Consider the following 27,879-nt stretch of genomic DNA (forward strand, 5'->3'; position numbering starts at 1 on the left):
GGGGTATTGTTAAAAAATACTCCATTGTAAATATACGTATGTTTTTATGTGTATTTACATGTGTCTATATATGTGTGTATATACACTAGAATACATGCATATACCCCCTAGCATAGGCCTTCATTATTTGGAGCCTATCATAGGACCTAGTTCATAAGCAATTACTCATACATTTTTGTCGCTTTTCTTTTTATCTTTTATCTTATTTTATTGTTTTATTTTTTTGAGATGGAGTCTCTGTCACCTAGGCTGGAGGGCAGTGGCACAATCTCCACTCACTGCAACTCTGCCTTCTGGGTTCAAGCAATTTTCCTGCCTCAGCCTCCTGAGTAGCTCAGATTACGGGTGCCCACCACCACACCCAGCTAATTTTTGTATTTTTAGTAGAGACGGGGTTTCACCATGTTGGCCAGGCTGGTCTTGAACTTCCGACCTCAGGTAATTCCCCCCACCTTGTTCTCCCAAAGTGCTGGGATTACAGGCGTAGCCACATCATCCAGCCCATCTTATATTTTAAAATAATTTTAATTTTAAAAATGGGCTTTGTTCGGGCGCGGTGTCTCACGCCTGTAATCCCAGCACTTTGGGAGGCCTAGGTGGGTGGATCACCTGAGGCTGGGAGTTCAAGACCAGCCTGACCAACATGGAGAAACCCCGTCTCTACTGAAAATACAAAATTAGCAGGGCGTGGTGGCCCATTCCTGTAATCCCAACTACTTGGGAGGCTGAGGCAGGAGAATCGTTTGAACCCAGAAGGCAAAGGTTGCAGTGAGCCGAGATTGTGCCACAGCACTCTAGCCTGGGTAAGAAGAGCAAAATTGTCTTCAGTTTCATATGTAATAATGTAAACGTGCAACTTATAAAATTTCCATGAAAGTTTCAAAATACATATGAAGTTTTTTAGGAAAGATATTGGTAGGGGCCACAGATTTACAGAATTTTACTTTCCCGACTGAACAAAATGAACATAAAGCAGCAGATAGTAACCAGAGAAGGACCTCAGCATGCTCTGGACCTCAGCATCATATCATAAACAGACAAATTGAATCAAACTAAAAATCTTACTATTGCCCTTTTTGATGGTTAGGCAAGGTTTTTACTATAGGGTACAGCAGGGAAAGATTAGTTCCCTGGTTAGAGCCTGCTTCTTCTCTGGGGATAACTTGGCTGTAATCAGAAGTACCCAAAGCCAGAAACTAGTAGTGCTTCAACTCCAGAGCAGCGAGTTGCCTCACCTTTAAATGGAAGCATAGAACTAATTATGTCCAGACTTCACTGAGGGTATCCATGCACAGAACTTTTAATAAAATTACAAAAAAGGAGAAGGGAAAGGAAGGAGTTCACCTGAAACATAGAAAACTTTAATGTTACTTTTTTTTTTTTTTTTTTGAGACAGGATCTCACTTTGTTGCCTAGGCTGGAGTACATTGGGGCAGTCATGGCTCACTGCAGCGTTGACCTCCTGCCTCAGCCGTCTAAGTAGCTGGGACCACAGGCATGCACCACCATGCTGGGTGATTTTTTTTTTTTTTTTTAGAGACTGGATTTCTCTATGTTGCCCAGGCTGGTCTCCAACTCTTGGGCTCAAGTGATCATCCTGTCTCAGCCTCCCAAAATGTGTCTTACCTTTTTAATTGTGCGACAGACAAGTAAAAAGGGTTAAGAAGAACTGATACTCTTGGAAAAAAGAAATATACCTTTCAATGCTAATTGAGCATTTACAAAAGTTAGTTATATATTAGAGGAAGAAACTCCAAAACATTGAAATACTATAGGCTAAATTCTCTAAAATAGAATAAAACTAGAAAATAATATAAAAATGGAAACAACAAAGTCTCTTAACTATCTGAAAAATTTACATATGCTAAAAAATCTTGGATTACAGAAAAATCAAACTTTAAGACAGGGGTGTCCAGTCTTTTGGTTTTCCTGGACCACATTGGAAGAAGAATAGTTGTCTTGAACCACTCATAAAATACAGTAACACTGATGATAGCTGATTGATAGACTAAAAACAAAAAAAAAAAATGCAAAAACAAAAATCTCATAATATTTTAAGAAAGTATGAATTTGTGTTGGGCTGCATTCAAAGCCATCCTGGGTTGCATGCAGCCCATGGGCTACGAGTTGGACAAGCTTGCTTTAGAACATCTAGCTTCACAAAGAGTGATAAGTATAAAAATCCATGGGCTCACCCTGTGCTTAGGAGAAAATCACAACCTTAAATATACTACTAAATAAGAAAAGGAAAGCAAATTAATTACGCAGAAAAATTAGACAAAAGCAGCTACATAAACCAAGGAAATAAAAATGAATTATAATACATACAATGTAGAATTTATGAAGAAATCTGTGATCTGGTCTTGGGTTTATTCACACATATATACAATATAAATTAATCTAGTTTGACTTCATATGAAAAGAGAGTATAAAGAAATTAAATGACTGAGTATGGTGGCTCATGCCTGTAATCCCCGCATTTTGGAAGGCCAAGGCAGGATCACTTGAGCCAGGATCACTTGAGCCCAGGAGTTTTAGACCAGCTTGAGCAACACAGTGAGAACTTGTCTCTACAAATTAAAACAAATAAATAAAAACAACAACAAATTAGCTAGTCATTGGGTTGTGAGCATGTGGTCTGTACTACTCGTGAAGCTGAGGCAAGAGGATTACTTGAGCCCAGGAAGTCGAGACTGCCGTGAGCTGATGGCACCACTGCATTCCAGCCTGGTTGACAGAATGAGACCTTATCTCCAAAACAAAAAACCAGCCCCAGTATTTTCTTTGATAAATTATTGCATATCTTTTAGAAACCAATACTTGTAATGTTCTTTAAACTATTCTGGAACATAAGAATAGTGCAGTAGAAGCTTTCTTACTCAGTCTTCTCTTGAAGAGTCTTATTAGATTAATTGATGCTCTTCATTCCCTCTGTAAAGAAAAACTGACTTGATAACATGGCAAGCTGAATGCTTGTAGCTAGTAGGCTATCATTTTCTAGTAAGACTATGTATTTATCCCACCAGTTGAAGAGTATGCTGAACAGGAGGTGGTTGTTAGTTTTCAATTTTTATGCTAACTTTTTATTATTGTAATTACATAGTTTAATTAAGCATAGATACAGTGCTTTACAAAAATTTTAAGACATTGCTGTCTAATTAGGGGTGGACAAGTAATTGTGTAAGTTAGAAAAGTCATAAAAATCTAAGATGTGGCATTAGATTGCTTTGAAAGTGTTTTTAATTTCTAGATTTATTTAAAGAAATCAAAACTAAAAATCTGTGATGATGTGTTATGCGTGTGGTTTGTTCAAGAGAGCTAATACAGAATTCCATTCGGGGAATCCTCTGTTCAAAGAGAAAGCCTTGGCCTTTGTCAGAAGATGGGAAAACAAATGTACACTTATAAACTTTCAGTTAAAATAAAATGTTTAAATTATGTATCTGTGTATCTTTTTTTTTTTTAACGATTCCTTCTAACCTTTTTTTAAACGAGTCATTCTAACCCCCCCCCCTTTTTTTTTAAACTTAACCAGCCAACTCTCTTGGTCCTGATTGTATAGGAAACTAGGGCTTCTATTAAACATAGTTAACATCTATTTAGTTTATATGCAGTATCAGCATTATTCTAAGAGTTTCACTTGAATTTTCTCAGTTAAGCTTCATAACAACTCTATGTCTTCTCTTTATAGTTGAGAAAACTGAACCATAGAGAGGTGAAGAATTTGTCCAGGGTCATATAACTAGCAAGTGGCAAAACTGAGATTTAAACACTGCTAGGTGTTACCTTAGGATCTAAACTTTTAACCATTACTCCAAACTACAGGCTGGGTGCGGTGGCTCACGCCTGTAATCACAGAACTTTGGGAGGCTGAAACAGGTGGATCACTTGAGCCCAGGAGTTCAAGACCAGACTGGGCAATATGGCAAAACTCTGTCTTTACTAAAAACAAAAATCAGCCGGGTGTGGTAGCACACACCTGTAATCCCAGCTCCTTGGGAGGCTGAGGCACGAGAATTGCTCGAACCTGGGAGGCAGAGGTTGCAGTGAGCCAAGATGGCACCACTCTACTCCAGCCTGGGTGACAGAGTGAGAACTGGTTTCAAAAAATAAATAAATAAACTACATAGGAAATAAAACTACCTGGAATCTTTTCTTTTATAAAATCAATATGACACACATATCAGTACTTGACAAAGACAGCATGAAAGTTTTTACAAGATATTAGGCCGGGCATGGTGGCTCACACCTGTAATCCCAGCACTTTGGGAGGCTGAGGTGGGAGGGTCTCTTGAGGCCAGGAGCCTAAAATCAAGCCTGGCCAACATGGTGAACCCCCCTGCCCCATATCTACTAAAAATATAAAAATTAGGCTGGGCGTGGTGTCTCATGCTTGTAATCCCAACACTTTGGGAGGCTGAGGTGGGTGGATCACTTGAGGTCAGGAGTTCGAGACCAGTCTGGCCAGCATGGCAAAACCCTATCTCTACTAAAATTACAAAAACTAACTGGGCGTGGTGGTACACGCCTGTAGTCCCAGCTCCTCAGGAGGCTGAAGCATGATAATTGCTGAACCCAGAAGGCAGAGGTTGCAGTGAACTGAGATTGCTCCACTGAGCTCCAGCCTGGGTGAAAGAGAGACTCTCTCAAAAAAAAAAAAAAAAAAAAAAAGAAAATTTATGAGATATTAATCCAAGAATTCTAAGGGAGGTATTAACAAATAGTATCCAGCTTTTTATCAAAAAGTTAACTTGCAGAAAATGATGGGAGGTAAGACGATATAGAGGGTCAAGAAAGGTATCTCCCATAAAGTGACATTTGAGCAGAGATCTGAATGAAGAAATAGCAAAGTAATAAAGACTCTGAGGCATGAGTGTATTTGGTTTTTTTAGGAATATGTTTTCAGTGAACCATATACGGGGGAAAGCTTGGTTTATCCATTTTATAGCATGCTGTACAGTTACTAAAAAGGAAATCGTTGGTCAGGCATGGTGGCTCATGCCTATAATCCCAACACTTTGGGAGGCCAAGGCGGGTGGATCACTTGAGGTCGCGTTCAGGACCAGCCTTGCCAACATGGTGAATCCCTGTCTCTACTAAAAATACAAAAATTAGCTGGGCTCAGTGGTGTACGCCTGTAATCCCAGCTACTTGGGAGACTGAGGCAGGAGCATCCTGCCTCCGGTAGCTTGAAATCGGGAGGCAGAGGTTGCAGTGAGCCGAGATTGTGCCACTGCACTCCAGCCTGGGTGACAGAGTGAGACTATGTCTCAAAAAAAAAAAAAAAGAAAAAAAGGGAATAGTTGATTTGGAGATAAATGGAAAAGCAGCATGAATAGTTACAGAAGGCTATATTGAGATTGATGTCATTTAGGTAACACGAAAGACTCAAATTGTTGATCTGAACATGGACTTTCAAGAAGAGTAGGTAGGAGAAATTTTTATTTTCTAGTTTATATATTTCAGCATGTTTTTGTTTTGTTAAGATATTTATAGTTTTATAAAGAGATTCACTGGGCACAGTGGCTCATATCTGTAATCTCAGCACTTTGGAAGGTCAAGGCAGGTGGATCACTAGAGCCCAGGAGTTTGAGACTAGCCTGGGCAACATGACCAAACCCTGTCTCTACAAAAAATACAAAAATCAGCTGGGTGTGGTAGCACACACCTATAGCCCAAGCTATTGGGAGGCTGCGGTACAAGGATCACCTGAACCCAGGGAGGTCGAGGCTACAGTGAACTGTGATTGCACCACTGCCCTTTAATCTGGGCAACAGAGCAAGACCTTGTCTCAAAAATCAGAAATAAAACAAAAAATAAAAACATGCTTCAATTTTGATTTCATAGCATTAATTTCTTTTTAAACACGAGGAAATGAAGTTTCTGATAAACAAATCTGAGTATAATGAGGCAACGGAGTATACTGAAAAGTGTGTGGCCTTTAGAATCTTACAGACTTGGGTTCTAATGCCAGCTCAGCTACTTCCTGCTCTTATGGTTTAGGGTAAATCCCATATGCTCGAAGTTTATTTCTTCAGAAGTAAAAGAGGACTAATAACATGCTTAAGGTTGTAAGAATTAAATGTAAATAAGTTTTCAGTACATATTTCTTCCCTCACCTTATTTGCAGTAATGCTAGGTTGTTTCTCTAATCTGTAGGCTCAGGAATGGTGAGACCTGGTGTCAGTATTGTACAAATACATATAAAACTGATCAAGAGTGATAACACTAATCAGGATTCACTTTAAATGGCTTTGCACCATGGTGATTGAGTTATTTTATTTATAATTTGCTTTGTTCCAGAAAGTATTTTAGGCAGATTACAAATATTTTATAATGGAAGTAGCATAGATTAAAAAGTGATGGAGGGAGGCCGGGCACGGTGGCTCAAGCCTGTAATCCCAGCACTTTGGGCGGCCGAGGCGGACAGGTCACGAGGTCAGAGACCAAGACTATCATGGCTAATACGGTGAAACCCCATCTCTACCAAAATTAAAAAAAAAAAAAAAACAAAAAACCGGGCATGGTGGTGAGTACCTGTAGTCCCAGCTACTCAGGAGGCTGAGGCAGGAGAATGGTGTGAACCCAGGAGGCGGAGCTTGCAGTGAGCCGAGATGGCACCAGTGCACTCCAGCCTGGGCGACAGAGCGAGACTCTGTCTCAAAAATAAATAAGTAAATAAACAAAACAATTAGCTGAGTGTGGTGGCACACACCTGTAATCCCAGGTACTTGGGAGGCTGAGGCGGGAGAACTGCTTGAACTTGGGAGGTGGAGGTTGCAGTGAGTGGAGATTGTGCCACTGCACTCCAGCCTGGGCGACAGAGTAAGACTCTGTCTCTGCCGAGCCTAGTCTCAGTTTGCAAGTCAAAAAAAAAAAAAAAAAAGTGATGGAGGGCACGATGACTCACACCTGTAATCCCAGCACTTTGGGAGGCTGAGGCGGGTGGTTTACTTGAAGTCAGGAGTTTGAGACCAGCCCGGCCAACATGGTGAACCCATCTCTACAAAAATACAAAATTAGCGGGGCGTGGTAGCTAGCACCTGTAATCCCAGCTTCTGGGGAGGCTGAGGCAGGAGAATCGCTTGAACCTGGAAGGCGGAGGTTGCATTGAGCCAAGATCGTGCCACTGCACTCCAGCCTGGGCAACAGAGTGAGACTGTGTCTCAAAAAACAAAACAAAAAGTGATCGAGGAAGAGAATGGAAAACAGACATTGGGACAAAATGGGATGAATGAAGGCAGAAATCTCTGTGTAACCATATATATACACACATATATATGTGTGTGTGTGTGTGTATATATATATACAATTTTTTTAAACATGAGGATCACATTAAACCTTATACCAGTCAGCTAAAGAGCCTTTATATCACACAATGTACATTGCTTATGAGATAAAAACGATTATAATCAGTGAAGAAATTGAAAGTAGATTAGAATTAAATGAATCTTTTCTCTGACTCTGCCACCTCATGCAGTACACACAAAGCCTCAGTCCTAGGTGGTTCACACAGGTGAAATTTTTTAAACTTTAAAGGAATAGATTTTGGTTGTACCAGATGATATAAGTAAAGGAGACTTCCCATATTGAAAAAAATGAAGCATGTATGCCTTCATAAACCAATACCATAAAATATTCTGTAGAGTTGTGCTTCTCAAACTTTTTGGTCTCAGAACTTCTTTACGCTCAAATTATTAAAGATCCCAGGAGTTTTTGTATCTGCTGAGATTTACCATATTAGAAATTGAAGATATTTATGAATTCATTTTAACACAATATTTTAACATGTTTTAAAGTCTATAAAGTCTATAGTTTCTAAAATAAAAGTTGTTGGAATGAGTGGCAGATCTGTCTGGTTTAATAGACATGACACTTGGATCCTCATATCTGTCATGTGCTGTTTTCAATAGCCTTTTTGGATAACGGTGCATGTTCTTAGAAACCACAAAAATTAGATGATTGGTAGTTTTTTACAGGTTGTAATGTGTAATCTGAAATCATATGAAGGAATATTTTATACTGTACTATATTGAAATCCATTGTTCTGTCTTGCACTTTGAATGGATCTTTTATCTGTGATGATTTTGTGACATTATGCATTGGTCATTTGAAAAATGCTGCTTCACTGAATTGAACAGATCTTCCACATGTAACATTTTATATTATATAATTTGTACCACCACTGATCTCATCAGAAAAGCTTTTCAGTATTGTGAAGCTGTTAAGCTGACGGTGGAGGATATAAGTTTTCTAATCTGATTTCTCTAGAAAGTTCAAGTTGTATAATTGACAATAAATACTGTTGTTTTCCTTCAAGTGACAAGCTGACTTTGTTCCTATTTGAGAAAATGTCTGGAAAATACTCAAGTATGAATGACTGCAGTGTGTTAGTTGTCTTTGCCGGTAAAAATAGAGGTCCATGAAAAAAGCAGCTACCTCAGCTTGCAAGTCAAATCATTGCACAGGCACATCTTCTCAAGATAACTATCATATTTTATTGTACAGTAGAAGCGCTTATAAGTATTTCCCATTTCATTGCAGAGAATATTAACAAGATACATACTCAAGTGTCAGAATTAAATGCCATTAACAATTTGTACTGCTTCAACAAGTACATTCTTTTTTTGAGACAGAGTCTCGTTCTGTCACCCAGGCTGGAGTGCAGTGGTATAATCTCAGCCCACTGCAACTTCTGCCTCCCGGGTTCAAGCAATTCTTGTGCCTAGCCTCCTGAGTAGCTGGAACTACAGGTGCGCCACCACACCCGGCTAATTTTTGTATTTTTAGTAGAGACAGGGTTTTGCCATGTTGGCCAGGTTGGTGTCGAACTCATGACTTCAGGTGATCTGCCCACCTTGGCCTCCCAAGTGCTGGAATTACAGGCATGAGCCACTGCGCCTCGCCTAACAAGTACGTTCTTATTTGAAACTGGCTTTTCTCCCCACCCTGAAATTTGCATGATAATGAAGAGTACATCCTGTTAATATAGTTTGTTGCCACTGAGTTGAATCATTTTAAGGTGCTGGTGTTTTTACCACTGTTTTTGTACCATTAGTGCAAATCAACACATGGAAAAAGGCAAATAATGGCTTAGTAATAACTTTGACCTGCCAGACTTTGAAGTGTCTAGGGGACGCTCAGTGGTCCTTGGACCCCACTTGTGAAAACTGTTGCTGTGTGTCAGTTTTACATACAAATACTGATGTACAACATCTAACTTAACAAATAGAAAATACAGCATTACACTGAAATAATGGTACTTTTATTAGGCTCGGATGGTTTTCTTCCTTTGAATATAGTGATGAATATGTATTAGGAAATCTGTTGATATAATTCACATTAGTAGCCCTGGAGAAAATGCAGATGATGGTGGTTACAGAAGTTCTGAAAAATCAAAACTGATAAAACTAAAGCACTCTTAGAATGTAAAAGCCACAAAAATTAAAATCCATAGTAGAGAAGAATAAATGAATGCTTCATTAACAGGAAATATGTGTGAATTTGTATGTATATATGTGAGTATATTTCTATTATGTGTTTTTCAAACCCAAAGGCATAATTCCTCCCAGGGCTGACCAATGAATGTGCTCCCATTAAAATCAGAAAATGAAGTTACCCAATATTGTGTACTGGCATTATCATTTTAACATTATTTAGGAATTGCCACATAATATAACATACCACAGTGATAAAGATACATTTGAAAAAATACAGATGATTCTAACATGGGTTATATGATTTATATACCTGGAATACCTCAAAGAAACAACTGCTAAAACTGGTAGGAACCCTGCAATCTCAGATGGCTTCCTATTATTAAGTTTTTGTTTGCAGCCAGGAATGATGACTCACACCTGTAATCCTAGCACTTTGGGAGGCTGAGATGGGAGGATTGCTGGAGTCCAGGAGGTCAAGGTTACACTGAGCCTTATTTGCACCCCTGCACTCCAGCCTGGGTGACAGAGCGAGACCTTGTCTCAAAAAAAAAAAAAACAAAGAAAAAAAGAATGTAAAATTTCAAACCTTTCCTGTCATAAAGCTTTTCTTTCTTTTGTTTTTCTTTTCCTCTCCTTTCTCCTTTTCCTTCCTTCCTTCCTTCCTTCCTTCCTTCCTTCCTTCCTTCCTTCCTTCCTTCCTTCCTTCCTTCCTTCCTTCCTCCCTCCCTCCCTCCCTCCCTCCCTCCCTCCCTCCCTCCCTCCTTCCCTTCCGACAGAGCCTTGCTCTGTTGCCAGGCTGGAGTGCAATGGCGCAATCTCGTCTCACTGCAACCTCTGCCTCCCAGGTTCAAGCGGTTCTCCTGCCTCAGCCACCTGAGTAAATGGGACTACAGGTGCGCGCCACCACACCCAGCTAATTTTTGTATTTTTGGTAGAGACAGGGTTTCACCATGTTGGCCAGGATGGCCTTGATATCTTGACTTTGTGATCTGCCCACCTCAGCCTCCCAAAGTGCTGGGATTACAGGCATGAGCCACTGTGCCCAACCTTTCTTTCTTTCTTTTTTTTTTTTTAGACAAAGTTTTGCTCTAAAGAAGTGCAGTGGCCTGATCTCAACTCACTGCAACCTCCACCTTCCAGGTTCAAGTGATTCTCCTGCCTCAGCCTCCCAAGTAGCTGGGATTACAGGTGTGCGCCACCATGCCCAGCTAAGTTTTGTGTTTTTAGTAGAGATGGGGTTTCCTATCTCGCCAAGCCTAGTCTCAAACTCCTGGGCTCAAGCAGTCCACCCGCCTCGGCCTTCCAAAGTGCTGTGATTAAAGGCGTGAGCCACCATGCCTGGCCAAGCTTTTCTAATTAATTGCTTAGAAAATATAATGGGCTTGGGCTGGGCGAGGTGGCTCACGCCTGTAATCCCAGCACTTTGGGAGGCCGAGATGGGTGGATCACTAGGTCAGGAGATCGAGACCATCCTGGCTAACACGGTGAAACCCTGTGTCTACTAAAAATACAAAAAAATTAGCCGGGTGTGGTGGTGGGCACCTGTAGTCCCAGGTACTTGGGAGGCTGAGGCAGGAGAATGGTGTGAACCCAGGAGGCGGAGCTTGCAGTGAGCCGAGATGGTGCCACTGCATTCCAGCCTGGGCGACAGAGCGAGACTCCATCTCAGAAAAAAAAAAAAAAAGAAAGAAAATACAATGGGCTAAAAACATGTTTAAGGCTGGTCTCAGTGGCTTATGCCTGTAATCCCAATACTTTGATAGACTGAGGCAGGAGGATCACTTGAGGCTAGGAGTTTGAGACCAGCCTGGGTCTCAAATTAGATGGATATAGTGGCATATGCCTGTAGTCTCAGCTATTTGGTAAGCTGAGGCAGGAGGATCATTCGAGACCAAGAGGTTGAGGCTGTAGGGAGCTATGATTGCGCCACTGAACTCCAGCCTGGGGTAGCAGCGGGACCCTGTGTCTCTTAAAAAAAAAAAAAACTGTTTAAAAAACAAAAAGCCCATAAAGGAAACACACAAGATCTCACTGGAAATAAATAAATAAATAAATAAATAAATAAATAAATAAATAAATGGAAAGAAATAGAAGCATTGACTATTTCTAAAATAGAAATATTAAGCATTGTAAAGGCAGTAGTTGGTTCTAAATCTGTAAATTCAGAGTGGTGGTTGAATCCTAGCAGGATTCTCTTCTGGAGTGCTACAGTATTGATTATAGTTCATGTGTAATAAAATTTTGAGGATAATAAGTGAAGAGGTGGATAGGAGATTGTCCTATCAGACTTTCAAGAAATATTAATAGCACAATATGGTATTGACACCGGAGTAGATTGATCAAATCATGATAGATTCCCGAAGTAAACCTCAGATAATTGGAGATTTAGCATATACCTTAGTGTATGATGCATCTCAGTAATACATGGTATTGGAGTAGCTGACTGGCCACCAGGCACAGATTTTGTAAATGCAGTTATCAGTTGCTGTCATGTCTACCTCTCTAGTTTCTAGGAACTTTCCTTGCATCGGTATGTATATTCCATCATGTATGCTGCTTTTGATTAGATAACTTTGGTACTGAGATATCTTTCAACATCACATATGATAAAATAATTGAAATTCTTTAAGGGTAATGAAACTGTTATTTATTATAAGACTATTGGGCCAGATGCTAGCTCATTTAATTTTGTAGCTTTAAAATAAAATTAATCTTAAGTTTCCAAAAGAGGAGCAGATTCCTAAGCAATATAATTTGACCAATGTCAGACAGGATTCAAATCTAAAGCTTGCTTCTAAAGTCTGTCTTCATTATACTTAGGCAAAGTACCTTCTTAGAACTGTATTGTGGACTGGGTGCAGTGGCCCATGCCTGTAATCCCAACACTTTAGGAGGCTGAGGTGGGAGGATCACTTGAAGTCAGGAGTTCAAGACCAGCCGGGGCAACATAGCAAAAACCTGTCTACAGACAGACAAACCCACCGCAGTATTATGTAGACGCTGGTTATGCTTCCATCTAAGCCTCCCTAAGTCCTGTATTCCACCTACACTGATTTACATAGTGGTCCTTCCAAATGTCTATACTTTGCTATTTCCATGCCTTTGCCTGTGTTCTCTCTTCTGGTAACATAATTTATCTTACTCCCTTTCCCACCTGTCTATGGGTTTTTTTTTTTTTTTTTTTTTTGAGACAGAGTCTTGCTCTGTCGCTCAGGCTGGAGTGCAGTGGCGCGATCTCGGCTCTCTGCAAGCTCTGCCTCCCGGGTTCACGCCATTCTCCTGCCTCAGCCTCCCAAGTAGCTGGGACTACAGGCGCCCGCCACCACGCCTGGCTAATTTTTTGTATTTTTAGTAGAGACGGGGTTTCACCGTGTTAGCCAGGATGGTCTCAATCTCCTGACCTCGTTATCTACCCGCCTCGGCCTCCTAAAGTGCTGGGATTACCGGCATGAGCCACCGTGCCCGGCTCTATGGTTTATTTATCCTTGGAATTATAACCAAAATTCTTCACTCTTTCCCTAACTTGAGTAAGTTTTCTTAAATTTCTGCATGTTGAAAGTATCTTTGCCTTCCTGTATTCCAGTATGCTTTATACCTTTATTATAGTGCACATCAGTCTGCCTGGGGTCGATTGTGTTTACACGATTACTTAGAAAAGTATACAAAAACAAGAAATAGAAAAGAGACCTGTAAACAACTAAAATAGAAAGCAGGATGAAACAAATGTCAAACCAGTAGCATGCAAGGAGTAATTCTGAGTAGCACTGGGGAATACAGAAGACTTTTGTTAATTAGATTACTTTTGATCTGAATCTTGAGAAGTGAAAAGAATTCAGCTACATAGAATTTAGGGAGAAGGAACATTAGCGTAGACATGAAGGAGGGCCTGTGGGGAGAGATGGATTGGGAAATGAGACTAGGAAGGCAGATTGGGACCAGATCTAGAGAGCCCATGCTACAGGAGTTGGGCTTTCTTTCCAAGGAAGTAGGGTCGAGGAGGTTGTGAAAATTGGACTTTCAGACAAAAGAGAGTAGAACTGTACGAAGAACAAGTTCTTAGTATCTTTAAAGCTTGGGTTTATAAAAATGTTAAATATATTGAGACAAAAAAGTACATTTCTGTGACATATGGCTTTAGACATGTGAAAGGTCTCCTATAAATATAATATGTGTTTCTGAGTTATTCTAAAGCTCAGCTAAAAGAATGTCTGGCAACTTGAGCCATTACTTGTTTATATACATTTATACATGCATTTGTATTTACGTATGTTTGGAACATTTTTACTTTCAATCAGTGATACATCAACATTTTCTTTTTACATATGCAGACTAGCTGACAATTTTATATATAATAAACATCCTTGAAATTTGGTATACAAAAAATAAGTAGATTTAATCAAATTTTCATCTACATATTACTCAATCAGTTAGTTTTTAAATGTTTAGTAGCTGGAGTTGCCTATTTGTTTATAGCATTTTTTCTACAAATTACTGTAACAAGGATTTCCTAGTTAATACTAAAATAATGAGGGTTTTCAAGATACAGGTAAACGAGAGTAAAGCAGTTAAAATTTCTTTATGACTTAAGATCAGCAGCACTACTTAAATTGAAGAACTTTGATGTTTCAGGAGTGTTATGTTTAGTGTCCTTCCATTGATGGCAGTTAGCAGTAGTCTACACTACAGTTACCTTCTTGAGGTCATATAGGAATCTGTTTCTGCTATTATTGTAGACTGCCTTATATTCATGGGAAGGAGGAGTGACAGGTACCAAAAAACCACAGAGGGACATATATTTAACTCTAGTTCCTTAATTTATTGGCATAAATTTTTTATGTTGGTTTTAAGGTATAAGTCACATATTTTGAATATCATGTTTTAAGAGTTCATTTTGCAAATATGAAAGTCCTCTAAGAATTGGAATGCTTGGATTGTTAAAAGTATCTACTGAAAATAAATTAATTTCTTAAATAATTAAATTGGGATGACTAAAATATTTAACGAGGGCCGGGTGTGGTGGCTTATGCCTGTAATCCCAGCACTTTGGGAGGCCTAGGCAGGTGGATCACTTGAGGCCAGGAGTTCGAGACCAGCCTGGCCAATCCTACTAAAAATACAAAAACTAGCTGGGCCGTGCTGGCGCATGCCTATAATCCCAGCTACTCAGGAGGCTGAGGCAGGAGAATCACTTGAACCCAGGAGGCAGAGATTGCAGTGAGCCGAGATTGTGCCACTGTACTCCAGCTTGGGTGACAGAGTGAGACTCTGTCTCAAAAAAAAGAAATAAAAAAATAAAATAACAAAACTTTTTATAGACCAAGGCTTCAATTTTTGTGTATTTAAAAATGAGTTGATGTTTTGTGTAACAGTTGTATGTATTCTTTATGTAGTTTATAGTGATGTACTTTCTTTTGTGTGTTGCTTAGCCGAATATGTGGGAGTCCATGTCCTGCAGTGTGGCCTGATGTAATCAAACTACCATATTTCAACACCATGAAACCAAAGAAGCAATATCGTCGAAAGTTAAGAGAAGAATTTGTTTTGTAAGAAGGGGATGTATAAACATCCTTATTGCATGAATGTTTTACTTTTAATTCTAGTGAATTATAAATGTTAGTCTATTCTCTAGTGACCTGAGGTAAACCTGTAATTCTTCTAGGGCATTTAATTTTGAGTTCTGTTTGCTACATGCAGATTACCATTTTACCATTATTATGCAATCAGTGATTTGAGGTTGTGTGTTTGATTTGGTACTTACATGAAATAACTTTAATAAGATCATTTAAATGTTACTGGAACAGCTTTCAAGCTACTTGAGCTCAGGTTTTCATTTTGCTTTAGAAAAAACTATACTGTTCAGTTCTTAATTTGTGTAATAACAGCAAATTGCCCGTGGAGTAACAATATATACTATTGTTTAGAAAGTGATTGCGAAAATTATGTAAAAATAATGAAATATTTATTCTAAGGAAAATTCGGGATTTATTGAAGTAAAGTATTATGCACATATTAAAAAATGTTAGTATTTAAAATTATTTTTACATTATCTTAGTTTTACAATTTAATAAAAAATAGTGTAAGCTCCTAAAGAAACATAAGCTTGTGTCTAAAGAACACATCTGACTTTTGTAATCCTCTCATGCTAGTATTCCTGCAGCTGCGCTAGACTTATTTGATTACATGCTCGCCTTGGATCCTAGTAAGCGCTGCACTGCTGAACAGGCTCTTCAGTGCGAGTTCCTCCGAGATGTGGAACCCTCAAAAATGCCTCCACCAGAGTAAGTGACTTTTTTTTATATCAGCTTCCACATACACAGTTTTAATAACATTTATGTATAATGACAAGATAGTTCATGCCTGGTTATGAGAAAAGAAGTATAATAAATCAAAGAAAAGATAAAACAGCAGTAATACACATAATTTGCACATCTAGGATATAGATGCTTGCTTAATGTTTAGAACTAGCAAAAACAGCTGCCTTCTAGCTAATTTTAGGCTTGATTGACCTCAAGATTTAATAACATATTTCAACTTTAAGAAAATATTACTGCTGCCCGGGCGCAGTGGCTCACGCCTGTAATCCCAACACTTTGGGAGGCCAAGGCAGGCGGATCACGAGCTCAGGAGTTTGAGACCAGCCTGGCCAACATGGCAAAACCCCGTCTCTACTAAAAATACAAAAATTAGCCGGGGTGATGGCAGTTGCCTGTAATCCCAGCTACTTGGGAGACTGAGGCAGGAGAATCGCTTGAACCCAGGAGGCGGAGGTTGCAGTGAGCCGAGATCGTGCCATTGCACTCCAGCCTGGTTGACAAGAGCAAGACTCCATCTCAAAAAAAAAAAGAAAATATTACTGCTGTTGCTATTCTAATACTATGTCTACTAAATACTTAACACTGCCACTGGTACTGCTATAGCTATAATTTTGAGTGCTATGCTAAGCATTTTTCATTTTTTACATTAATCTTTATAACCTTATGAGGTAGGTGTTAGTATTATTATCATCACTACTTTACAGAGGAGGAAGCAGGCTCAGAGAGGTTAAGAAACTTGCCCAAGAATACAAATCTAGTAAAGGGTACAGCCAGCACATAAGTCCAGTAAGTAAGAGAGGTTCGAAAAATACTTTATAGCATACTGTACAATAGAAATTTCTTATCATTGAATGAAAGAATATTAGTATCAGAAGCCTGTATGGAAAGAATGACTGTCTGATGGGGGAAATATACAGAGTTTGGGAGTCAAAATAGCTGGCTTCTCTTGAACCTTTACCTTCACATGGCTCCTGTTATTTCTCTAGGATTGATTTGGGGATGGGGGGGAAAGAAAAACAGTTCATTTGCATTCCTTGACAGGATCTAGAAACCTTGTAGGTATTTTCTTAGTAATTTTTTTTTCGTCTTCAGACAGTCTCACTCTGTCACCCAGGCTGGGGTGCAGTGGCACAATCTCAGCTCACTGCAATCTCTGCCTCTCAGGTTCAAGTGATTCTCCTGCCTCAGCCTCCCAAGTAGCTGGGATTACAGGCATGCACCACCACATCTGGCTAATTTTTGTATTTTTAGTAGAGACGGCGTTTCACCATGTTGGCCAGGCTGGTTTTGAACTCCTGACCTCAGGTGATCCACCCACTTTGGCCTCCTGAAGTGCTAGGATTACAGATGTGAGCCACCACGCCCAGCCTTTTCTTAATAATTTTAAAAATGATAAGGAGCATCATTAAAAGCAAGTCTGTTATCTGTAATAATAAAATGGTTCCATGTAATAAAAATAGCATATTTTAAATGAACAGACATGGGCTTTGGAGTTCAAATCTTGGTTCTTCTACTTATCAGTTAGATAGTGCTTGTTATATTTCTATGAGGCTGTCATATTCAGCTTTATTAAGCTTTTATTGAGCTGTACATGGTTGGCCTTTGTGGGATGATTTGAGGGCCAAAAAGCATCTATTATTTGACATCATGAGGGACCTGAATTTTTCACTGTTGAATTACTTGTTTCATGTTTGCTTTTTCCTTAGTGTGTGTATCAGTAATCTTAAAACTTGGGCTCAGTACTCCTTCAAATAACATTTTTTAAACTTCTGATTCGGAAAAATTTCAACTCTACAGAAAAATAGGAAGAATAGTACAATGAGTATTCATGTATATCCTTTATCTACATTCAACAGTTATTAATAGTTGGACACATTTGCTTTATCACTCTGCTTTTTTCCTGAACTAGTTAGATATCATGTTGTGGAGGTGACACTTATAAATATGTAATCATATCTGTAAGAACTAGGACTTTATTCTACATGCATACCATATAAAGCATATGAAATTTAACATGAGAATATTTAATGGTCAATCCATATTCAGATTTCCCCAGTTGACCCAATAATTTCCTTTATAAGCTTTCTTTTTTTTCAGATAAATAATTTTTCAAAGTTCGGCATTCTATTTATTTGTTATGTCCTTTTCATCTATAATCACTCCCTAGGGAAGAGATCTTATGACATTCAACATTTTTTAAGATTCCAAGCTAGCTGTTTGGTAAAATATTTCACAATTTGGATTTGATTGCTTTTTATCAGAATTAGATTAAGAGTTTGGGGGGGGCCGGGCGCAGTGGCTCAAGCCTGTAATCCCAGCACTTAGGGAGGCCGAGACGGGCAGATCATGAGGTCAGGAGATCGAGACCATCCTAGCTAACACAGTGAAACCCCGTCTCTACTAAAAAATACAAAAAACTAGCCAGGCGAGGTGGCGGGCGCCTGTAGTCCCAGCTACTCAGGAGGCTGAGGCAGGAGAATGGCGTAAACCCGGGAGGCGGAGCTTGCAGTGAGCTGAGATCCGGCCGCTGCACTGCAGCCTGGGTGACAGAGCGAGACTCCGTCTCAACGGAAAAAAAAAAAAAAAAAAAGAGTTTGGGGGACAAGAATATAATGTTGATGGTGATCTTGCTCTGTCATAATTATGTTCAACAGAACGTAGTATTACTTAGTAACAGTAAATTAGTAAATGCTGACATTTTTAAGTAGAGCAGTTACATCACTCTTGTAAATGTATCAAGTGGAAAGCAACTATCATAGCATTTTGATATCTATCACCGATAGTCATTTAGAAAATGTTGAGCAGTTGTACATTGTCCCATTTTCATCTTGAACTTATGTTACTCCCATAGGCTTTTATTTTAATGTAAAATATTTATGCTGGAAAGTATTTTATTGATTACTGTATTATATATTTTAAAAAACAAATATATGTATATAAATGGAAATTAAATTTCACGTTTCCTGTGACTAAAAGCTCTCTTTCTTCTTGATTAAATTGTCATTGCAAATATCAGTAGTGAATATTTCCTTATTTATTTATTTATTTATTGACGGAGTTTTGCTCTTGTTGCCTCAACCTCTCAAATACCTGGGATTAGAGGCATGTGTTACCACGCCCAGCTAATTTTGTATTTTTAGTAGAGACAGGGTTTCTCCATGTTGGTCAGGCTGGTCTTGAACTCCCGACCTCAGGTGATCCGCCTGCCTCGGCCTTGCAAAGTGCTGGGATTACAGGTGTGAGCCATCGTGCCCGGCCCGAATATTTCCTTTTTAAATAAAGAAGAAATTAGTAAATTTTATTGGAAGTACAACCTAATGAAAGAGATCGGGCTGAGATTTTTTTCCCCAAGTAGTTTGCCTATCTGTTGATTAATATTGCTTATTCTAGAATGAGACATATTTCCATATGAATTCCAATTTTATTTTTTATTTTTATAAGCACGCTTGTAAATTAGCATTTGAGAATGTAAGGAGTTTTGTCATAGTTATATCACTGAGTTCTTGGAACTCCCTCAACATTATGTGTGAAAAGTCTTTCATCAAAAATGATTTTAGACTGGGCATGGTGGCTCACGCCTGTAATCCCAGCACTTTGGGAGGCCGAGTCGGGTGGATCACAAGGTCAGTAGTGCAAGACCAGTCTGGCCAACATAGTGAAACCTTGTCTCTACTAAAAATACAAAAAAATAGCTAGGCGTGGTGACAGGTGCCTGTAATCCCAGCTACTCAGGAGGCTGAGGCAGAGAATTGCTTGAACCTGGGAGGCAGAGGTTGCAGTGAGCCGAGATGGTGCCACTACACTCCAATCTGGGTGACAGAATGAGACTCCATCTCCAAAAAAATGAGAAAGATTTAAAGGACGGGCACAATGGCTCATGCCTATAATCTCAGCACTTCAGGAGGCCAAGGCGGGAGGATCACTTGATGCCAGGAGTTTGAGATCAACCTGGCCAACATGGCGAAGCCCTGGCTTTACTAAAAATACAAAAATTAGCTGGGCATGGTGGCATGTGCCTGTAATCCCAGCTACTCAGAAGGCTGAGGCAGGAGAGTTACTTGACCCTGAGAGGCAGAGATTGCAGTGAGTTACGATCTTGCCACTGCACTCCAGCCTGGGTGACAGAGCAAGACTCTGTCTCAAAAAAAAAAAAAAAAGGAAAGAAAGAAAATGATTTTAGGCCGGGTGCAGTGGCTCACGCCTGTAATCCCAACACTTTGAGAGGCCAAGGTTGGTGGATCCCTTGAGCCCATGAGTTTGAGACCAGCCTGGACAACATGGTGAAATCCCATCTCTACTAAAAATACAAAAAAATCAGCCAGGCATGGTGGCACACACCTGTAATCCCAGCTATTCCAGAGGCTGAGGCATGAGAATCGCTTGAGTTTGGGAAGCGAGGCTGCAGTGAGCTGAGATCACGCCACTGCACTCTAGCTTGGGCAACAGAACGAGACTCTGTCTCAAAAAAAAACCAAAAAGATTCTAATGACCTTCCTGTTGTTAAGATTCTTTCAAACTTCAGTTTTTTGGATAGTAAAGAATTGGAGGCTGGGCATGGTGACTAATGCCTGTAATCCCAGCACTTTGGGAGGCCAAGGCAGGAGGATTACTTGAGGCCAGGAGTTTGAGACCTACCTGGGCAACATAGGGAGACCCTGTTTTTACAAAAAAAAAAAAAAACAGATGAAGGATTAGAGATCACATGATCTAAAGAAGGATTTCTTATCTAGTAATTATTTGCCTTTTCAGTTGTCTTACCAGTACTTATGAAATGACATTTTCTAGTACTTGTTACTTTTTCTTTTCATAACACATTTAATCCAGTATACCTAGAAAAGTTTAGGAAATCAGCATGTATTATCAGTGCTACTTTGCCCATCCATTTTTAAAATTGTTTCTTAATTATGTTTTTTAAGTATTTTGCCAGAACCTTGGAACTATAGGTTTAGCCGACTCAATTTATGGAAAATGCCTACATTATAACCTAATCATAAACTGTGTCCTTATTGTAAAGCAAATTACCCAAATCAGACTTAATTTTATCAGAACACACCTGACTGCATTTTTTCATTAAAAACAAACATGTTAAAACACATTCGAGGAACATTCTGTAAGCTATCTGTAACAAATGATGGAGTGAATCCTGCTAGATACATTACTAAAGCAGTCAGGTAAAGATTATCGGATTGATCCAATATTTAAATAAAAACGTTTTATAAACAATATAATGTCTCTCACTATTTTGCAATATGATATGAGTAGTTAAAATTATAAATTATTTATGAGGTAAGGACTATGAAGAAATACATGGTATTCCTTTAGAAAGTTGGAAGATGTATCAAACTCTTTCAATCAATTTTTTAGAGGTAATCAAATGAGAGAGTGGGGTATTTAAAAATCGGAAATAGGCTGAACACGGTGGAGGTGGCTCATGCTTGTAATTCCAGCACTTTGGGAGGCTGAGGCAGACGGATCACCTGACGTCAGGAGTTCAAGACCAGCCTGGCCAACATGGTGAAACCCCGTCTCTAGTAAAAATACAAAAATTAGGCCAGGCACAGTGGCTCACACGTGTAATCCCAGCACTTTGGGAGGCCGAGGCGGGCAGATCACAAGGTCGAGAGATCGAGACCATCCTGGCCAACATGGTGAAACCCCATCTCTACTAAAAATACAAAAAAATTAGCTGGGTGTGGCGGTGTGGGCCTCTAGTCCCAGCTGCTCAGGAGGCTGAGGCAGGAGAATTGCTTGAACCCAGGAGGTGGAGGTTGTAGTGAGCTGAGATTGCACCACTGCACTCTAGCCTGGTGACAGACTGAGACTCAAAAAACACATACACACACAAAAAACCACAAAAATTAGCCAGGTGTGGTGGTACACGCCTGTGTTCACAGTTACCTAGACTGAGGCATGAGAATTGCGGGCTGAGGCGGAGGTTGCAGTGAGCCAAGATCGAGTCACTGCACTCCAGCTTGGGCAACAGAATGAGATCATGTGTCAAAAAAAAAAAAGGCCAGGTGTGGTGGCTCACGCCTATAATCCCAGCACTTTGGGAGGCCAAGGCAGGATGATCACCTGAGGTTAGGAGTTTGAAACTAGCCTGGCCAACATAGTGAAACCCCATCTCTACTAAAAATACAAAATTAGCTGGGTATGGTGGCACATGCCTGTAATTCCAGCTACTTGAGAGGCTGACGTACAAGAATTGCTTGAACCTGGGAGGCGGAGGTTGCAATGAGCTGAGATCATACCATTGCACTCCACCCTGGGTGACAAGAGTGAAACTCTGTCTCAAAACCAAACAAAAAGTCAGAAATAAGTCCATTAATTGTATTAGATGCCCTGTCAAACATAAAGTATATATAGCTAGAAAGTGAATTAGACTAGCAGCCAGCCTGTAAGCTTTCTTTAACAGCAAGTAAAAAGCATTAAGCCATTTATAAGACAAAATATCAATTGCCATTAGGATATTTCATGATACGATTTGATGGAAATAGTTGTAAAGTACTAATTGAATGATCAGTGATATCAAACATGAATTAATACATTGCCTACTTTGTAAGAGGCACTGCTGAAGAGCTTGCACATGTTAACATACAGTACCTCTACCCTATGAGGTAGATAGTATTGTTAATCCTATTTTTAAAGACAAGGAAAATGAGGCGCAGAGGTCCAGTCCAGTTATTTGCCTAAGACACATCAAGTAAGTGACTGAGCTGACATTTGAACCTTCGAGAAAGCAAATAAAAGTTTAGTTATCTGGAAAAGATTCCTGATCCATCTGAAAGCACTGGCATCAGTAACCTGTACTATTTTAGCTATTTGTTGGGTAAAGTTTATTTTTCCTAGAGATGAGTGTGAAGATCATCCATAAAGAATCTCTTACTCTTAAGGGGGCCAGATACAGTAGCTCATGCCTGTAATCCCAGCACTTTGGGAGGCCAAGCCTGGCAGATCACCTGAAGTCAGGAGTTCGTGACCAGCCTGGACAACATGGAGAAACCCCATCTCTACTAAAAATGCAAAAATTAGCCAGGCATGGTGGCGTGTGCCTGTAATTCCAGCTACTAGGGAGCCTGAGGCAGCAGAATTGCTTGAACCTCGGAGGCGTAGGTTGCAGTGAGTCGGGATAGCACCACTGCACTCCAGCCTGAGTGACAGAGCAAGAGAGCAAGACTCCATCTCAAAAAAAAAGGAAAGAAAAGAATCTCTTACTTTTAAATTGTGGGAGGGAACAAAAGCCCTTTTTTAATGGATTATTTTGCTTTGCTCTGATGGGGCTGTCCTTCAAGAGCAATGCATTCCCTGAGCTTCAGGATGGAAAGGTGGAATCAGTCCAGTTACCCCACTCTGCAGTACTACATTATATCTGAATTTAAGATATCCCAACAGAGACTGAGGCCCACATCATATCATATACACACTTAGAAAGGAAATTCTTTGGTGGGTTTATGATGCCTGAAAGCTTCCCAATATCGATATTTCAAATTGTCCCTTTGTTTGTTACTCCAGGAGGTTTTTACACGCTGAGGCAGTGCATCATAGTAAGATGGCTGAGAGGTATGCCTTTGTTTTGTTTTTGGACCTCAGGTGCATAGACTTGGTTTAATCATAATCCTTGTGTCGCTCATCATTGGTCCATGCATGGCTCTCTTTTATTTATTTTAGTTACTTTAGTTATTTTAAATAATGTTAATAAGCAGCCATGAACCTACCAGACAAAAGCTAGAACCCTGTAAATGACATACTTTACTCATATTACCCCTACCCCCACCAACCTATCCCCTTGCCTTCCTCCACCTGAGGTAACCATCATCCCTGTTTTCTTTCGTATATACTTTTTGTTGCCATCTATATGTACTCATAAAAGGTTATATTTTAAAATTTTAGTTGTTAATTTTATAAAAGCACATCAGGCTGTTTGTAATATTTTGGGAATGACTTTTTAAACTAATATTATATTGCTAAGATTCAGCCATATTATTGCATCTGCCTTTATTTTATAACATGAGTAATTGTGAAAGAGTAGATGTGAAAGAAGAACTTGCTTAAACAGGCATCCTCAAAGCTCAATCTTAGGAAAGCAGACATGGATATGGAAATTCCTTTAAAAAAAATTCCAGGTGTACCTCCTTGGAGAGTCTTCATGTACCTCGTAGAGGTACACAGATCCAGGTTGAGGACTATAGGTATATATCACTAGGTGGGTTTGCTTAAGGGGATTGGTAGATATTCTGGGCAAGTTTTTTCACCTTTCTAAGCGTCAGGTTTCTCATCTTTAAAATAGATACAACAGTAACATTCCATTAAATACTTTATTAGGGTAAGAAGAAAGCATTTATAAATCAAATATTTGTATCTTTAAGCAAAAGTTATTCTCTCATGTTATCAGTTTTGTGAAGTTATTTTAAGATAGAATTGACTAGGAATTATGGGCAGTTTTGGTAGTTGTTATTCACAACTCTAAATGATGAGCCACTCTATGCCTGGATTACCTGTTTTGAAAACTCGTCTGTAGCATCAGTTTAATTCTAGAGCATTTGGCTAGACAAGCAAGTTAGTAAAAAGTAAGCTTTTACTGTAAAGTTCTTCACAAATGTTATGTTCTAGCCTTCCTTTTTTTTTTCTTTTTCTTTCTTTTTTTTTTGAGACGGGGTCTGGCTCTGTCACCCAGGCCAGAGTGCAGTGGCATGATCTTGGCTCTGTGCAGCCTCTGCCTCCCAGACTGAAGCCATCCTCCCACCTCAGCATCCCAAGTAGCTGGGACTACAGACATGTGCCACCACGCCTGGCTAATTTTTTTGTAGAGACAGGGTTTCACCATGTTGCCCAGGCTGGTGAACTCCTGAGCTCAAGTGATCCACCCACCTTGGCCTCCCTAAGTGCCGGGATTACAGGCATGAGCCACTGCGCCTGGCCCTTTACTATTTTTTTTATCCCATATCTAGTTTCTGCAAATGGCATATTTTTCTGTTTTGTGTGACAGGGCCTGGCTCTGTCACCTAGGCTGGAGTGCAGTTACATGATCTCAGCTCACTGCAACCTCCACCACCCGGGCTCAAGCTATCCTCCCACCTCAGCCTCCCAAGTAGCTGGGACTGCAGGTGCACAACACCATGCCCAACTAATTTTTGTATTTTTGGCAAAGACAGGGTTTTGCCATGTTGCCCAGGCTGGTCTTGAACTCCTGGGCTCAAGCAATCCTCCTGTTTTGGCCTCCCTAAGCGCTGGGATTATAGGCGTGAGCCTCTGTGCCTGGCTGGAAGTGGCATAGTTTTTCTGCCTTCTTTTTCATGTCTTATTCAGTGTATGATGTACTATCATAAGAACTGACTTTGAAAGGTTGCACCAACAGTGATAGTAGGCTTTTTTTTTTTTTTTTTTTTGAGACAGAGTTTCAGTCTTGTCGCTCAGGCTGGAGCACAGTGGCACAATCTCGGCTCACTGCAACCTCCATCTTCTGGGTTCAAGCAATTCTCCTGCCTCATACTCCTGAGTAGCTGGGATTTACAGGTGCCCGCCACCACGCCTGGCTAATTTTTATATTTTTAGTAGAGACGGGGTTTTGCCATGTTGGCCAGGATGGTCTCAAACTCCTGACCTCAGATGATCCACCTGTGTCGGCCTCCCAAAGTGCTGGGATTACAGGCATGCCTGGCATAGTAGCCTATTTTTATGAATATATATTCTTCATTCATAATTTTGATAAATGATTATTTATTGATTATTCAAAAGCCAAAGAAAAATAGTTTACCTGTAAAAACAAAGCAAGCCCTGAAGGAAGTGGGACAATAAGGATGATTTTTATTGGAGGAGTTTTACAGAGCCATTCTCTGAAATCTTCAAGAACTATTTGGGGTGGGGGCATAACTTTGGTGCTACATAGTAACTAGCATTTTTTGTTAAGAAATGCCATTTACAATTTAATTCCTTTTTTTTTTCAGTCTTCCTTTATGGCAAGATTGTCATGAGTTATGGAGTAAAAAGCGAAGAAGACAGAAGCAGATGGGCATGACTGATGATGTTTCCACAATTAAAGCCCCTAGGAAGGATTTGTCTCTGGGCTTGGATGACAGCAGAACCAACACACCCCAGGGTGTGCTGCCATCTTCACAGCTGAAATCTCAGGGCAACTCAAATGTGGCACCGGGTCAGTAATGCTTCCATGGGTTGGTTTTCTTCACATTGTTTTGCAGTTCATGCTGATCATACTGCTCTAGCGTTAAAGCATCTTGTGGCTCACGATGAAAATTAACATTTATTCGCTGAACTAGACATTTCTTTGTGCCAGTACAGAAGTTTCCTTGCTATTGGCACCACAATTTTAAGTAATCGTAAGGTAACTTATAAAGAAGCATCAAATTACCTGACTGGCAAGTCCTCGGATTTCTGTATTTCCTTTTTGCTCTTAAAGGTGCAGGAGTCAGTGAGTCTTTTACTGACACTACTTTCAGTGAGGCTCAGCATTCAGTGTCTACAGATGCTTAAGGAGTAGGAAGAAAGGTATAAGAGAGCTAAAAATCATAATGAGAGCTCTTTCATACCATAGTGTCCTCATGTCACTTCCTAATGTTATCATTTCTCTGGTTATATTAAAGAATCTTAAAGATTGGGGCCAGGCATGTTGGCTCACACCTGTAATCCTAGCACTTTGGGAGGCCGAGGCGGATGGATCACCTGAGATCGGGAGTTTGAGACCAGCCTGGCCAACATGGCAAAACCCCGTCTCTACTAAAAGTTCAAAAATTAGCTGGGCATGGTGGCACACACCTGTAATCCCAGCTACTCGGATGCTGAGGAAGAAGAATCGCTTGAACCTGGGAGGTAGAGGTTGCAGTGAGCCGAGATTGCGCCACTGTACTCCAGCCTGCACGACAGGAGCGAGACTCCACCTCAATATATATATATATTTATGTATGTGAATCCGATATTTGTGCCCAAAATAAAATATGAGAAGGGAAGGCCAGGCATGGTGGCTCACGTCTATAATCCCAACTCTTTGGGAGGCCACTATGGGCAGACCACTTGAGTCCATGAGTTCGAGACCAGCCCGGACAACTTCCTGATATTCTGTCTCTACTGAAAATACAAAAAAAAAAAAAAAAAAAAAAATTAGCTGGGTATGGTGGCACACGCCTGTAATCCCAGCTACTCAGGAGGCTCAGGCACGAGAATTGCTTGAACCCAGGAGGCAAATGTTGCAGTGAGCCAAGATTGCGCCACTGCACTCCAGCCTGGGTGACAGCGAGACTGTCGCCAAAAAAAAAAAAAAAAAATGGGGGGTATCTTATATCTAGTTATTTTAGGGAAACTTAAATTTCTTCCTCTGACTCAATCTGTCATAGAGTAAGTTTTTTGATGCGAAGTCTGCCTCTTTAATGTTGTCAAGAGTATTAAAATCATTTAACAACTTTTTTAAAAGGACCTCCACTCCCTCATTTTGCCTAAAGCACCCAGAAGCACTCATCTTTAGTTTAAGTTATATGAAAACAGAGACTGGTATCAAATAGAGAGAGGTGTGTGTGTGTGTGTGTGTGTGTGTGTGTGTGTGTGTGTGTGTGTGTAGGTGGTGGCTTATTAAACATGAAAAAATAGACTAGCACTTCTTAAGAGATGAGTATATGTTGATTGATCAGTTAGTTGATTAAAACAGATGTGTGGATCAGACTGAACTTTTGGTGGTTGAAGATAAATATAGATTAACTGAGAAAGCTTTAGAAAGATAACCATGAATGCTTGCCGATGTAGTCTACAAGCTTCTACTTGACCTTGGTTCAACTGCATACTTAAAGTACCCATTCTATGAATACCAAAAGCAATTATTTGTTGTTCAAAAGTATTATTTCTTGAAATAGTGAATTCCCCTTATACATTAAAATATTTGCCCTGCTAACAAAAGGATGTGAAATGGCAATAACAGAAATTTTGGATGGTACTCCCAAAAGTTTGAGTTTTCCCAGGCAACAGTTGTCATATTTAGCAAGACTCTCAGGTCTTTATTTGTGGTCCTCTTCATGGAACTGATGTCTAAAAGTCTACTAAACCTAGTACAACAGAGGGTTGTTTGTTAGTTTACTCATTTTAGCTGGTAAAAAATGAATTGCCCCTTCTGGGCTCATTTTGTT

At 39.9% G+C, this 27,879-nt stretch overlaps 1 protein-coding gene across 2 annotated transcripts in view; it reads left to right on the top strand.

Annotated features, from left to right (window-relative positions):
- The window catches only part of CDK13 (cyclin dependent kinase 13), a 141,528-nt gene that overhangs the window by 107,146 nt on the left and 6,503 nt on the right, over positions 1-27,879 (top strand). For both annotated transcript variants that reach the window (XM_010364254.2, XM_010364252.2), the window contains exons 10-12: positions 14,867-14,983; positions 15,587-15,718; positions 25,699-25,904. In XM_010364254.2, coding sequence (XP_010362556.1) covers positions 14,867-14,983; positions 15,587-15,718; positions 25,699-25,904 — 455 coding nt within the window. The remainder of the gene's footprint in view (positions 1-14,866; positions 14,984-15,586; positions 15,719-25,698; positions 25,905-27,879) is intronic.

The sequence above is a fragment of the Rhinopithecus roxellana genome, chromosome 6, assembly GCF_007565055.1.
Source record: "Rhinopithecus roxellana isolate Shanxi Qingling chromosome 6, ASM756505v1, whole genome shotgun sequence".
Taxonomy (NCBI): domain Eukaryota; kingdom Metazoa; phylum Chordata; class Mammalia; order Primates; family Cercopithecidae; genus Rhinopithecus; species Rhinopithecus roxellana.